The 13,229-nt window shown below is 40.7% G+C and overlaps 1 protein-coding gene across 1 annotated transcript in view; it reads right to left on the bottom strand.

The window, feature by feature from the left end:
- RAB5A (RAB5A, member RAS oncogene family) overlaps window positions 1-11,431 on the bottom strand; it is a 30,630-nt gene extending 19,199 nt beyond the window's left edge. The window contains exons 1-2 of the mRNA XM_037070687.1: window positions 11,053-11,431; window positions 6,746-7,000 (exon numbers count right to left, since the gene is read on the bottom strand). Of these exons, the coding sequence (XP_036926582.1) occupies window positions 6,746-6,908 (163 nt within the window). The 5' untranslated portion in view covers window positions 6,909-7,000; window positions 11,053-11,431. The remainder of the gene's footprint in view (window positions 1-6,745; window positions 7,001-11,052) is intronic.
- Between the last annotated feature and the right edge of the window lie 1,798 nt (window positions 11,432-13,229).

The raw sequence follows: 13,229 nt of genomic DNA, 5'->3' as shown, positions 1-13,229 counted from the left end.
AAAGCAACTTTGATATCTGCATACATGTAGTATTCTATTTAACTGTGTAATTTCTCCCTCTGAAAAAACTTCCACAAATAACTTAGTTGATGTGGGTGACATACATTTAACGTAATATATATGATTAACCACTTTGGTGAAACCAATAAAGAGGGAGAAAATTAGTAAGAATTAAGCATACAGAATTTTAAGAAACTTAGTTGTAAATGCTCATAATTACATACTTGAATGAATCTGCAAAAACTTCATTTTTAGGAAAGCTCAAATTTAGTAACTACTTGCTCATAGTTTAAAAAATCTTTTTTGTTCCTATAATTCTTTTTTTATTAATTTATTTTTAGGAAGGGGAAAGGGAGGGAGACAGAGGGAGAGAAGCATCACTGTGAAGATGCCTCTCACACAGCTGGCCTGCAACCCAGGCATGTGCCCTGACTGGGAATTAAGCCGGCGACCCTTTGTTTTGCAGGCCAGCACTCAATCCGCTGAGCCACACCAGCCAGGGCTGTTCTTTAATTCTTGATGAGAAACTTCACCTTTTAAGAGATTAAAATCTAAACATTCTTGAACACTGTCAAATGCTAAACCAAATACTGTGCACAAGGGAGAAGAGCCATGATTCCAAAATAATGCCACGCCATGAACAATATAACAAAAACATTGTAAGTAATTAAAAATGAATCAGGAAAAAATAATGGTGGTCACGGTAGTGTTGATAAGCATTTTACTCTGTGCTTGGGCACTGTGCTAACATTTATATGCACTTTCATTTAATCTTTGCAAAAAGATCTTTCAAGTTAGGTACTATTATTTCCATTTCATAAAAAGAAAAACAAAGCTGGGTATGACTTGCCTAAGATTGCTGTAAGAACCAGGGCTAGATTTAAAAATCACACCACATGGCCCTGACTGGTGTGGCTCAGTAGATTGAGTGCCAGCCTGTGAACCTAAAGGCCATTCCTAGTTAGGGCACATACCTGGCTTGCAGGCCAGGTCCCCCACTGGGGGTATGCAAGAGACAACCTTCTCTCTCACACTGACATTTCTCTCCCTCTCCTTCTCCTCTAAAAAATAAGTAAATAAAACTTTTAAAAAAATTTTAAACAAAAAATAAAACTAAACCATAAGGATACAAGATCCTCTACTTTTTTAACTATAATAATTTACTCTTGAGAAAGTCCTAGTAATAAAATGGTAACAGTGCATTAATAACTTTGAAATCAACCTTGTTTCTCTTAATTTTAACAATAATTTTTCCCATTAGGTGTTTTTGTGTATAAACAGAAAAACAGATCCTAGTAGCCCCTCAGAGAAAATTAGATGGATGTAGAAGTATAATGAATTTTGTTCTTCCAGTAAAAACCCTGAAATAATACTTTAGGCACTCTACTTACGAGCTAATAATTGCTGAAAGTAACTTTAAAGAGGTACATATTTCTTTTAATTTAGTGCATAATCAGTCCTTGATTACTTGTGGTGACAAAGGGGTGCAGCACGGGTACCAATGACTGAGAACGACGGATACCCAAAACTCCTCTACAGTAGTGACAAGGGAGAGTATCCTTGATGGGACAGGGAAGGGACCACACTTTACTAAAGAGACCTAGCAAGTCACCAGATCCATAGAAAGGGGTTTCCATGCAAAGAGATACAGGTAATATGCAGTAAAACCAGCACAAAATTCTCAAACTGAAGTATCTGAATGAACTGTATTTTTTTAAAGTCCTATAAAAACAACAGTTAAAAAAAAAGCAATGACTCTATCTCCATCTGTGGGAGAACAACTTTAGTGTAAATGTAATACCGACTACTCAGAACACAGAAAGTGGTTCTCAAAGTATAACGTGCAGCAGAAACACCTGGAAGGTGTTTTAAAACTTCAAATTAGGTAGTTCTGCCAAGATGGAGGCATAGGTGGAAACACTGTGCCTTCTCCCACAACCAAGTTTAAAGACCACAAAGTTTTAGTAAACAAAAACGCAAAAAATTGAACTATATGGAAGTCCGACAACAACGAACCATTCAGCCAGACCGATAAGAGGGGCAGAGCCCAGCAGCGGAGCAGGGTCCGGCAGGAAAGATCCCCCGACCCAGGCGCGCAGGCAACCGTGGGCGGATCCCAGGTGTGGGGTAGCAACAGGCGGATCCAGTGAGGGCGCAAGGTGGCAGGCTGACTGTGGTCACACATTCGTGCGCAGAAACACCAGCAAAGGAGCGAGCTGTGACAGACCACGTAGGCCCCAGCAGCAGGAAGCAGCAGAGGGGACCGCCAATGCTCCTCTTCGACCTTGCCCCCACATACAGAGTCACAACCCAGCTACTGGGTCGCCCCGCCCTGGTGAACACCTAGGGCCCTGCTCCTCATATGAAACAGGCACAAACAGTCCAAAACAAGGCTCCAGAACTCAAAGCCCCAGAGCCGATAACTCTAAGTGACCAAGAAATAGCGAACCTCTCAGATGCACAGTTCAAACCACTGGTGATCAGGATGCTCACAGAACTGGTTGATTTTAGTCACAAATTAGAGAAACAAATGAAGGCTAAACTAATAGAAATGAAGGGAAATGCACAGGAAACGAATAGTGATGGAAAGGAAACTGAACTCAAATCAAGGGAGTGGACCAGAAGGAAGAAAGAAATGACCAAACATTCATTCAAATGACCAATGAAAAATATGAAGAATAGAAAAAAAAGAGGAGAGGCTTAGGAACCTTCAGCACATCTTTAAACGTTCCAACATCTGAATTATAGGGTACCAGAAGGGGAAGAGGAAGGGCAACAAGTGGAAAACTTATTTGAACAAATAATAAAGGAGAACTTCCCCAGTCTGGCAAAGGAAATAGACTTCCAGGAAATCCAGGAAGCTCAGAGAGTCCCAAAGAAGTTGGACCCAAGAAGGAACACACTAAGGCACATCATAATTATTACATTACCCAAGATTAAAATGAAGGGGAGAATCCTAGAAGCAGCAAGAGATAAGGGGACAGTCACCTACAAAGGAGTGCCTATCAGACTGTCAGCAGATTTCTCAAGAGACCTTACAGGCAAGAAGGAGCTGGAAAGAAGTATTCCAAGTCATGAAATCCAAAGACCTCCATCCAAGATTGCTCTATCCAGCAAAGCTTTCATTTAGAATGGAAGGACAGATAAAGTGCTTCTCAGAGAAGGTGAAATTCAAGGAGTTCATCATCACCAAGCCCTTATTATATGAAATGTTAAAGGGACTTATCTAAGAAAAAGAAGATAAAAAATATGAACATTGAAAGGACAGCAAACTCACAGTTATTAACAACCACACCTAAAACAAAAGCAAACTAAGAGGACAGCTAGATTGGGAGCAGAACCACAGAAATTGAGATCACATGGAGGGTTAGCAACAGGGGAGTGGGAGAAGAAGTGGGGAGAAGGTACAGAGAACAAGTAGCATAGACGGTAGGTAGAAAATAGATGGGGGGAGGGCAAGAATAGTAGGGGAAACATAGAATCTAAAGAACTTGAGACACATAAAGGGGGGAAGGTGGGGGAGGGGGTATGCAGGGTGTAGGGGAATGAAGGGGGGGAATAGAACAACTGTAATGGCATAATCAATAAAATATATTTTTAAAAAAATCTTCAAATTACTGGCCCCACCCCAGTGTCTTGGTTCAATATAGGAGTTTGCATTTCTAACAAGTTCTCGGGTAATGCAAATGGTTCTGGAACAGATAACAAACACTCTTTTGAAAACTAACTAAACTAAAGCGCAAAAATTATAGTACCAGAAAAAGGAATGTTGTCAATATTCTCACATACAGTTCCATAACCTAAACTTTTACAGTACGTAAAACATTTCTCTGATGATTAATGCATATACAATTAAATTGTGGTATCAAACTGTCTCTCAAAAGCAAAAAAAGAGTTGGATGACTGTATGATGTTTCATTCTATATTTTAACCTTGCTCTGTCTTACACTGAGAATCCATTTTTTAATAAATATCATGCAAATGTATTCATAAAAAAATACTGTTTTTTTTAAACAAGAGGAATTCATTAGAAATATTTGAAATCTTCAGGTATTAAAGTATAAAATGAAAGCTGGTAGCCCTATCATCTAGAAAGTGTTTGCTGCAGAGCTACTGAGCCTCCAGATGAGGCAAAAAAAAAAAAAAAAAAAAAAATCCAACAAAAACCCCTCTGCGCCTAATTCTCCTTGCTAAACTTCCGTCTAGACAACCAAAAGGAACATAAATATCCTGCAGACTCTAACCTCTACAAATAAAATAGACTTCCCTAAAGTGCTAAACCCAATACCTACCTAGCTAATCTCATTATGAGTGCGATAGAATCAAGGGGCAGGGGTGTGGGTGTGGTGAATCAACACGGATTCTTAAATCAAGCTATCATATTTAGAAGAGCCAGACAAACCCAGGAAGAAACTTCACTATTCTTCATGAGTATGAGGTTCTAGAATACACAAGAGTGCAGCATATGATTTCTACCTTAAAACACAGAGATAAAAACTTTAACTTCAGGCCACAACTAATGTAACTAGATAGAAACAAGTAAAAAATAAAGAACATAAGAAATGCACACTATATGGCCAGGTTCACGTGCTAGATAACTGTTCCCACACACCAGCCAAAACTAGAATATGTATTACTTACAAGTTAAGCACCTTTTGTGGTGTTTATTAACCTTGAAATCTTTGAATGCTTAGAATTTACTATAGTCCCTAAAGGTAAAGAGCTGTTAGCAAAAAAGCATGAAACAGTGCTCACTATATGAACATATCAAAACAACATGTCTTAATAGCTTAAACTTACAGAATGCCATGTCAATATCTCAAAAAACAAACAAACAAAAAAATGCCCTCAAAAACAAAAAGAACAGTGTTCACAGCTATAATGGTACTGTCATACCTCCTGAAAATATTAACATGTGGTCGACACAGTGAAACACTGTCCAATAGTCTAGTCAGTAACATAGAAATTTGAATGCAATGTCTTTCTAAGTTGATTTGGAAAGACTGATTTGATCTGTATGGGTAGAAAATATTAAGGAAGCTTTATGCACAGGAATAAACAAAAAATCCTTTTGGAAAATTCATTAACAAAAATGCAGACAATCTAACTGGTATAATCTAATCTAACACATATACATACACTAGAGAATAACTGTATTTATGATGAACTCATATAAGATTAAATCTTACTTTTAAACATTCTGGAGATGTCATTATGAAAAAATCAACTTAAAAGATGTCCGGAGTATCCAAGATAAAAACAAAACTTCTATTCTGAGGTTCTTCAGGCTCCAGCAAACTTTTCTAGGAATTAAGCTCTTTACTACAGTACTTCAGTGTTTTTTATTATTTTAATATGTGCACCGTGGAAGTGGGGGAGGGTAGCATATCATAAGTTCCAAACCTATCTGGTCTAGATATTTAGCTTAGAATACACACGTACTTTGGAAAATGCTACCACTGACAATCACTTGCCAAGAAGCCAGTTAATAAAACTTCCTGCTCCAGGTAAAGGTAGGTGGACATGACCTAGCAATCTTTAAAACTTCCTATTATGTGGGCCGTTAGCTGTATTCACAAAGAATGTGTAACATACTGCTTATTAAATTTTTAATAAGTACCAGGATTTTGATTCCAATTAAAAGCTCCATGATATGGACATTTTTGATGCTCACCCATTATAAAAACATGTAACACTAAAACAATGTAACACTGTAACACAGTCATACAAACATAAGAAGTTGACAAATACTATTATACTGCTGAGTCTGTTACAGTGAGAATACTATTTATCTAGTCTATTTCCTGTAGGTAGGGAAAAGCCAAGATGTAGTAGAGTTTTGTAATTTATCGTACTGGAAGGGTCTGAGACTATGAATAAAATTCTCAAGAGTACTTTCCTGAGAATATACACAAAACACACAGCATAAAATCATGCTTCTGCAAGATGGTCTAAGAAGCTGCTACATGCCAGTGGGTATATCTTACCTAGTTCAAAACTTTGACTTTATTATGAATCTTAACACTGTGATTCCTCTGACTTTGCCCCACCACTACACATATAATAGTTATGATTTTTTGATTAAATTCAGTGATATAGTTTCTTTTCTTCTAATTATACTGAACTGTTCGTTGTCTCCTCTTTGTCCCACATATTACCCTCCCCGCACCTTGGTCATACCACAACGACTGTATGCAGGGCCTACACCACTTCTCCCCCCTCTTTTTTTCACCTTTCTCTTCAGGTCCCATTTCTTTTCATGTCTCTCACCAATATCACTCACTTTTTCCCTTTTGTCCCCCTAGGAGCATTTTAAAACAAGTTTAATAAAATTTAGCTTATTTTTACAAATAGTCCAGTAATATTTAGAATTAAAACTTTAAGGCTAATTCTTTTACTATTCTAAAGCCAATATAATTCAGCACACACCTGTAGTAATTTGAAGAAGCTTCTAATAATTATAAAAAAAGTAGCAGATAAAATCTTATTACTTAGGACATGAAATCTACTCATACTTATATCTGTATTTTAGTTCTTATACAAGCACTTAAGAATAACCAGAAAATCAAAATGTAGAAAGATGTTAATAAGAATCAAGGTAAGTTTTAAAGCGTGAGGTATGATGAGCAGTTCTTTTCTTCACCGAGTTACCTATTTAGGTTTTCATCATCACACCTGGAACTGCAAAACCTTTTTTGCCAATGTATGATTCAATTAAATGAAGGGGAAAAAAAGAAAATCTCACCCCCGATGGTACTCTCTTGAAATTCATGAAATTGGCCTTTCACAAAACGAAGCACTAGGCTTGATTTGCCAACAGCAGACTCTCCCAGAAGTACTAGTTTGAACTGGCATATTTTATTTCCAGTATTTGGCCCGTTGGGTCTTGTTGCTCCTCGATTAGCCATGTCCAAATTTTAAAGAAGTCCCTAATTTCAGTCTCTTAAATGAACTTCCAGGATGCAAGGTGTCAATTTTTTCTTTCTGGAGGTAAAGAAACCTGTAAAGAAACAAACAGAAATTAAATATGTAAGTCAGTAAAACAAAATAAATATATTAATTAATTCAGTAAATTTTGCCTATAACACTCAATGTCCAGTAGAGGTTATAATTGGCATATAATAATATTATATGCCAATTATAACCTCTACTGGACATTGAGTGCTATTTATAGTCTTTAAGTCCTCTGTAATAAAATAATGTAAAGGCATTAAGATTTGAGTCTAAAATCATGCCGCTAAGTTTCAGAACTTAAAAAAAAATTTAAGCCGAACTTTACTAAAAACTCAAACTACGGGCCCGGGCTGGTGTAGTTCAGTGGATTGAGCNGCCTATAACACATTATTATATGCCAATTATAACCTCTACTGGACATTGAGTGCTATTTATAGTCTTTAAGTCCTCTGTAATAAAATAATGTAAAGGCATTAAGATTTGAGTCTAAAATCATGCCGCTAAGTTTCAGAACTTAAAAAAAAATTTAAGCCGAACTTTACTAAAAACTCAAACTACGGGCCCGGGCTGGTGTAGTTCAGTGGATTGAGCATGGGCTGTGAACCAAAGTATCGCAGGTTGATTCCTAGACAGGGTACATGCCTAGGTTGTGGGCCAGGTCCCCAGTAGGGGGCATGTGAGAGGCAACCATACTCTGATGTTTCTCTTCCTCTCTTTCTCCTTCCCTTCCCCTCTCCCTAAAAATAAATAAATAAAATCTTAAAAAACAAAAACAAAAAAACCCCTCAACTTTGTGCCAGGTAGTTAACATAGTCAGTCACTCTAACATAGTCAGTCACTCTAATCTTATAAAGTTAGACTATTACAATCCTAAAAAATGAGGAAACAGGCACAGAGAAGTTAAGTAACTTGACTGAGGTCACACAGTTACTATGACAGGGCTGTGGCGACAAAAGTTTCAATCCCAGGTAACCTAAGAAGTGACTCAAGAGTTTCAGGTTCCAGAACCATAGTACCTTGGTTAAAGTAGTTTTAAAGACTATTAATAAATGGAAAGCTCTTAGAACATAAGAGCTCAATAAATCTTGGCTATTATTATGTAAAAGTCTCTGTTAAATTATACATGTTTTTTGTTTAATTAATGGTGATTCTGGAGCAACAATTCTTTTAAATTTTAATTTTCAACTATAGTTGAAATTTAATATTATTTTAGTTTCAGGTATACAGCATAGAGATTAGGCATGTATATAACTTATGAAGTGTACCCCTTCCTCCTAACTCTAGTGTACACAGTCATTACAATATTACTGACTATATCTCCTATGTTGTACTTTACATACCTATGACTATTTTCCACCACCAATATGTGCTTCTTCATTTCTTGATCAACAAATATGTTTGGCTCCCAGGTTCGTGTGTCTGATGGCTAAGAGACTTAGAACTATTTCTTCATGTGCTCAAGTACACATACATGGAAGTGGTAACTGTGGTTCTCTGTATGGTGAGATTTGTGTCTTATTTACACCTGTCTGTTGTTTGGAGCCTAACAATTAAACGTCATTATTTTCTACTTAATAATTTAGAAAAAAACTAGCCTGAATGGCAAGTTCTGACTTCCCTTATTATTCTAATTTTCAATCTCAAAGGAATTAACAGACATTTAAAGAGCTCCAATCTGGTCACAAAATCAATCCTAAAGTTTCCTTTTTTCCCCACCTTTAATAAAAAATCTGGCATGTCCTTACTAATACTATTAAGTCTGAGAATTTTTTCCCTGGGATCACTGTCATATTTCATTTAGATATCTCCTAAGAAATTTGCCTTCCCCATGAGATGAGTTTACATAAGAATCCCTCAACAATGAATTTTATTAATAAACACATCCAAGAGAAATGTGTTTCACATGAGATGAATAAAAACACACACTGAAATATTTACAAATGAAATATGTCTGAACTGCTTCCAAATAATGGGGATGTAAACAAAATAAGACTGGTCATAAGAGAATCAAAGCCAGGTGATGGGTTCTCTTGTACTATTCTCCTTACTTCTGTGTATTCAAAATTTTGTCCGAAATAAAAAAATGCCCCAACCCTTCCACCACCCTAAATTTATACCAGATTTGGAATCTAACCTGGCTAGCTATACCAATTTCTGCCAGGGCAAATTCTTTCATTTCCAAGTCTCTAATTTCAGAATACCTAATTTACATAGCTTCTGTGACAATTAAATGAGAGAATATGTTTTAAAACATCCCTAATATAGTGGCACAGAGTAGGGACTGAAAACTGGTAGAGGCCCTTTGATGAGGTAAGGGCCATGTATCAAACAGTATATCATGTTGCTCTGGCCAGGTAGCACAGCAGGTTAGAGCATTGCCCTGATTCCCCAAAGTTTTGGGTTTCAGCCCTGGTCAGGGCACATACAAGAATTGTCCCATCGAATGAGCCCTGGCTCATGTGGCTCAGTGGATTGAGTGCTGACCTGTGAACCCAAGGGTCATGGGTTCCATTCCCAGTTGGGGTGCATGCATGGGTTGCAGGCCAGGTCCTGGGGGGTGCAAAACACAAGCACGCACTGATGTTTCTCTCCCCGCTCTTTCTCCCTCCCTTCCCTTCTAAAATAAATAAAATCTTACAAAAAAAAGACTCGACCAATAAATGCATAAATAAGTGAAACAAATCGATGTTTCTCTCTCAAACCAGTAAAGACAAATTAAAAAAAGATATCATATAGACTGAATATGCACCAACACACCTTCAGTTATTATATACAATAGCAATCGAAATACTTCACAGTTGTCTAATTACCTTACAAAACAGCAAATTAAATCACTCATCAAGGAAAACATGTACTTCCAAAACATCAGGAAAAACATCACATTCCCATTTAAAAAAAAATGATTTAGCTTTGCCTTCTATCGGGTTGTGGTTCCCCAGAGGCTTTCAATCAGAAAATAACTAAGTTTACTTATATACAGTTAGCTTAACACTAAGGTGAAATATTATGTGCATTTACTCTTATTAACTACTGAAACTCTTGTAAAACAAAGATTTGGCATAAAATGCATTTGAAGGTTTTGAAAATAACTGCTATTCTACAGTTAATAAAAACTGTTTTAATAACAGCAGCTAATCTTTACTGGGCCTTATATTGTGCCAAGTACTATTCTATGACTTTTGCTTACCGCAACTCTGAGCTGTACTAGGGGCAATATTATTGCCCCAATATTGCCCCCAGCTTAAAGTTCTGGAGCTGTCCCTTATTATCACTGCGTTGTGCCTGTTTCTTTTCCTACTAGGTTTGTGAAAGGCAACTGACTCAACATTTTGATGCCATTAAACCGAAGACAAAAACCGAGTACGTGAATTACGACGTTCAGAGCTTCAAGTCAGTGACTCGGAGGTAACCGGCTTCCAGCAGAACACAGAGCAGGTTTAATGGTCCCTACCCAGTGAGCGTGTGCGGCGGCCTAGTCGTCTCGAGTTCTGTAAGGCTGAGGTTCACCACCGTCCTTAGATGAGACAAGAATCTCCAAACAGCCTATCTTGACGAGCCTTCTCCCTCCATTACCCGGTCTTTGGAAGTCGAGGGTAGGGGCGGAGCTCCCCCAACTCACACCTGCTGTAGGCCCCGGTTCCTTCTCGGAGAGTACCGGAGTAACTGGTACCGAACTCCGACCGCCCGAACCAGCCGGGCCCGCCAGGCCCCTGGGCCACCTTTCCGGCCCTTTTCCCTCGAATCGGGCCCGGCTCTGGCCCGGACCTACCTCCCCCTAAGACTGCCAGGACAGGGGGCCGGCGAAACCGCGGCCTCCAGTACGCTTTCACGGCGCCATCTTGAGAAGGGAAGAGAGTGACACCCGTCGCTCCCTTACCCAGCCCCCAAATCCTAGTCCCCCATAGCCTCTTGAAGGGTGAGCCACCGGGGCGGGCAGGATGAGACGCCGGGGTCAACAACTCTCTGGTCCAGGGCACTGACGCGCGAGAGGTAGAAGGGGTAGGGGACTGAGCGCCGGCAGGGCCACCGACAGCTTGGGGACAGCGGAGAACCAGGGGTCCCAGCTCGTCCCGGGCCCGGGGAGGGATGGTTTCTTACCTTAGACCGCAGCACGCAGAGCCGCGGGGCTGAAGCTTCCGGGCAGCAGGTCCCCGGCCTAGTCCGAGAAAAGGCTGTCGCTTTGGCGGCGGGGCGTCTCCTCCTCGCGCCGCTCCCCTCAGACTGGACGGTGCGGGGCTGGTTCCGTGGTGCCGCCCCCGTCGGGCTGGGTCTCCGCCGGTCTCCGCCTCTCTCCGCTCCGCCTTCCTCTTTTCTTTCTCCTCCTCTGCCGCCGCCGCCGGCGCTAGAGCTCCCACTAATTCTTCCTCCGCCTCCTCCACTGCCTCCTCCCCTCAGGCCAGCCGCGGGATCCTTCGCGAACCAAAACACAAACACTCCAGTCCCTGCGCGGGAGCCACTTCCGCCGCCCGGAGCCGGCCTCGCCGCCACGTCGCGGCACGTAGCGAACTGCGCCCGTTCGTCACTTCCCGCCGCCGCCGCCGGCCCGAGCGTTTCCCCAGCTCTTCCGCGCCTCTCAAGGCCCTCCCCGCGGGAGCTGAGCGAGGGGCGGGGCTAGGTGTGTCACGTGGTCCCCGCAATTCCACCGCCTTGCTCCCCACCGGCGCGCTTGCCCTGCCCTCGCTGGCGCCATTGTTATCTGGGCGGCGGTCTTGGGCTACCGGGGCTGGGTGAACTCCATTGCTTCAGTGGTCTCGGGAGATCGGGAGAGAACTCGGGTTTGCTGCTCCAGCCTGTGTGGGGCGGTGAATATTGAGTCACAGTCCCTCCAATCCTACCCTGCCACGCCCAACCCTGGCAACCGGTGTACGGACAAGTCTGGCAGGAGAGAACCCCTGAATATATCCCTGGGGTTGGGTGGGCCGGTAAAGGCAGTTAAGTGGTACTTTTGTCAGTCTAGACAGCAGTCTTCGGTCGTGGTTGTGGAATTAATGGATGAGGCGTACCTGTTTCACAGGTAAAGAATTTGACGCACAGAGATTGTGTAATTTGTCCGAAATCCACACGGAGTTGGTGATGAAATTCTTAACCTGCAGGCTGGTCAAAGAACCTGAGTTCTGAAGCACAGTTCCAGTTAGTGAAAAACAACTGAATATATTACCCTCCACTGCAGACCTTGGTAAGACTGGTTCTTTGGTTAAAACTCACAATGGCCAGTATCTGTCCATTACAAAAAGTTGTTTTGTAATTTGGTAGACTTTAATTGGTTTTTCACTCAGGATAATGGGCTACTTTTCAGTATGCAGTTTACCATTATAGCTCTGTTGTGAGGACATCAACAGTGACTGTCTTGGATGTGTACTTGGGATAAGGTATTCCGTGGGTGCTCAGTCAACATTAGGCAATGAAGATGGTTTGAGCCCTTGAACAGCCAGTCTTTCAGATCACTCCCCAGTTACTAACCAGAAGAGTGTAATGTGTCATAGGTAAATAGTATCTGTGGCACTTTATCCCCAAGGGGTTATTCGAATATGATATGTTAGTCATGGTAATACCTCTTACACAATCCCAGGAAGAATCAGGAATAGGTTATGTCACATCAGTTTTGGCCTGTCAACAGTATGACCAAAATCGAGCCTATACCACCACAAACTTGCTTCTGCTTGGAAACATATTAACAGCCTCCCAGTCACCTGCACCGGGAAGGGCAGAATCATCTTCAACTCTACTTTCTTTTTCTTATGACCCATTGTTCATTCTAGCACCAAAAATTCTTTAATCCCCCAAGAGAGATCTAATCCCTGTGCCGGGGCCATGATAGCATTTAAATAAACTGGAATTAATGTACATTCTTGCCTCTTCAGTTCATTCTTAAGTTTCAACCAGTCACATTTGAAAAATGGTCAGTAGTATCTCATTACTTGCTACGTAGAGCCCAAAAATCTTCAGCTCTAGACTTAATCCACTTTCATTATGTTTCTCTAGCCTACCTCTTCCCAAATACTTATTTTGTCCCTCAATCATACCAGTCTACTCTGTGTTCCCAGAATGTTGCCTGTGTGTTCTCATCTTGGTGTCTTTTGATCCTTTTGTTCTCTCCACCTGGAGTACCATTACTATCCATCACTGTAGGCCTTACTATGGTCAGGATGCCAACTCCCTGGACAGCAGCTGAGGATACTTCTCCAGGATTTAGTTAATCTTTTTTGTTTTGTAATTTCACGATACTTTGTTGTACTTCTATAATGGTTCTAACATTTGCTTTATTTTATGGCTAG

This window comes from Sturnira hondurensis, unplaced genomic scaffold (genome assembly GCF_014824575.4).
Source record: "Sturnira hondurensis isolate 20B ecotype Veracruz unplaced genomic scaffold, ASM1482457v3 Scaffold0019006, whole genome shotgun sequence".
Taxonomy (NCBI): Eukaryota; Metazoa; Chordata; class Mammalia; order Chiroptera; family Phyllostomidae; genus Sturnira; species Sturnira hondurensis.
This window is presented reverse-complemented; position numbering and strand designations above follow the sequence as displayed.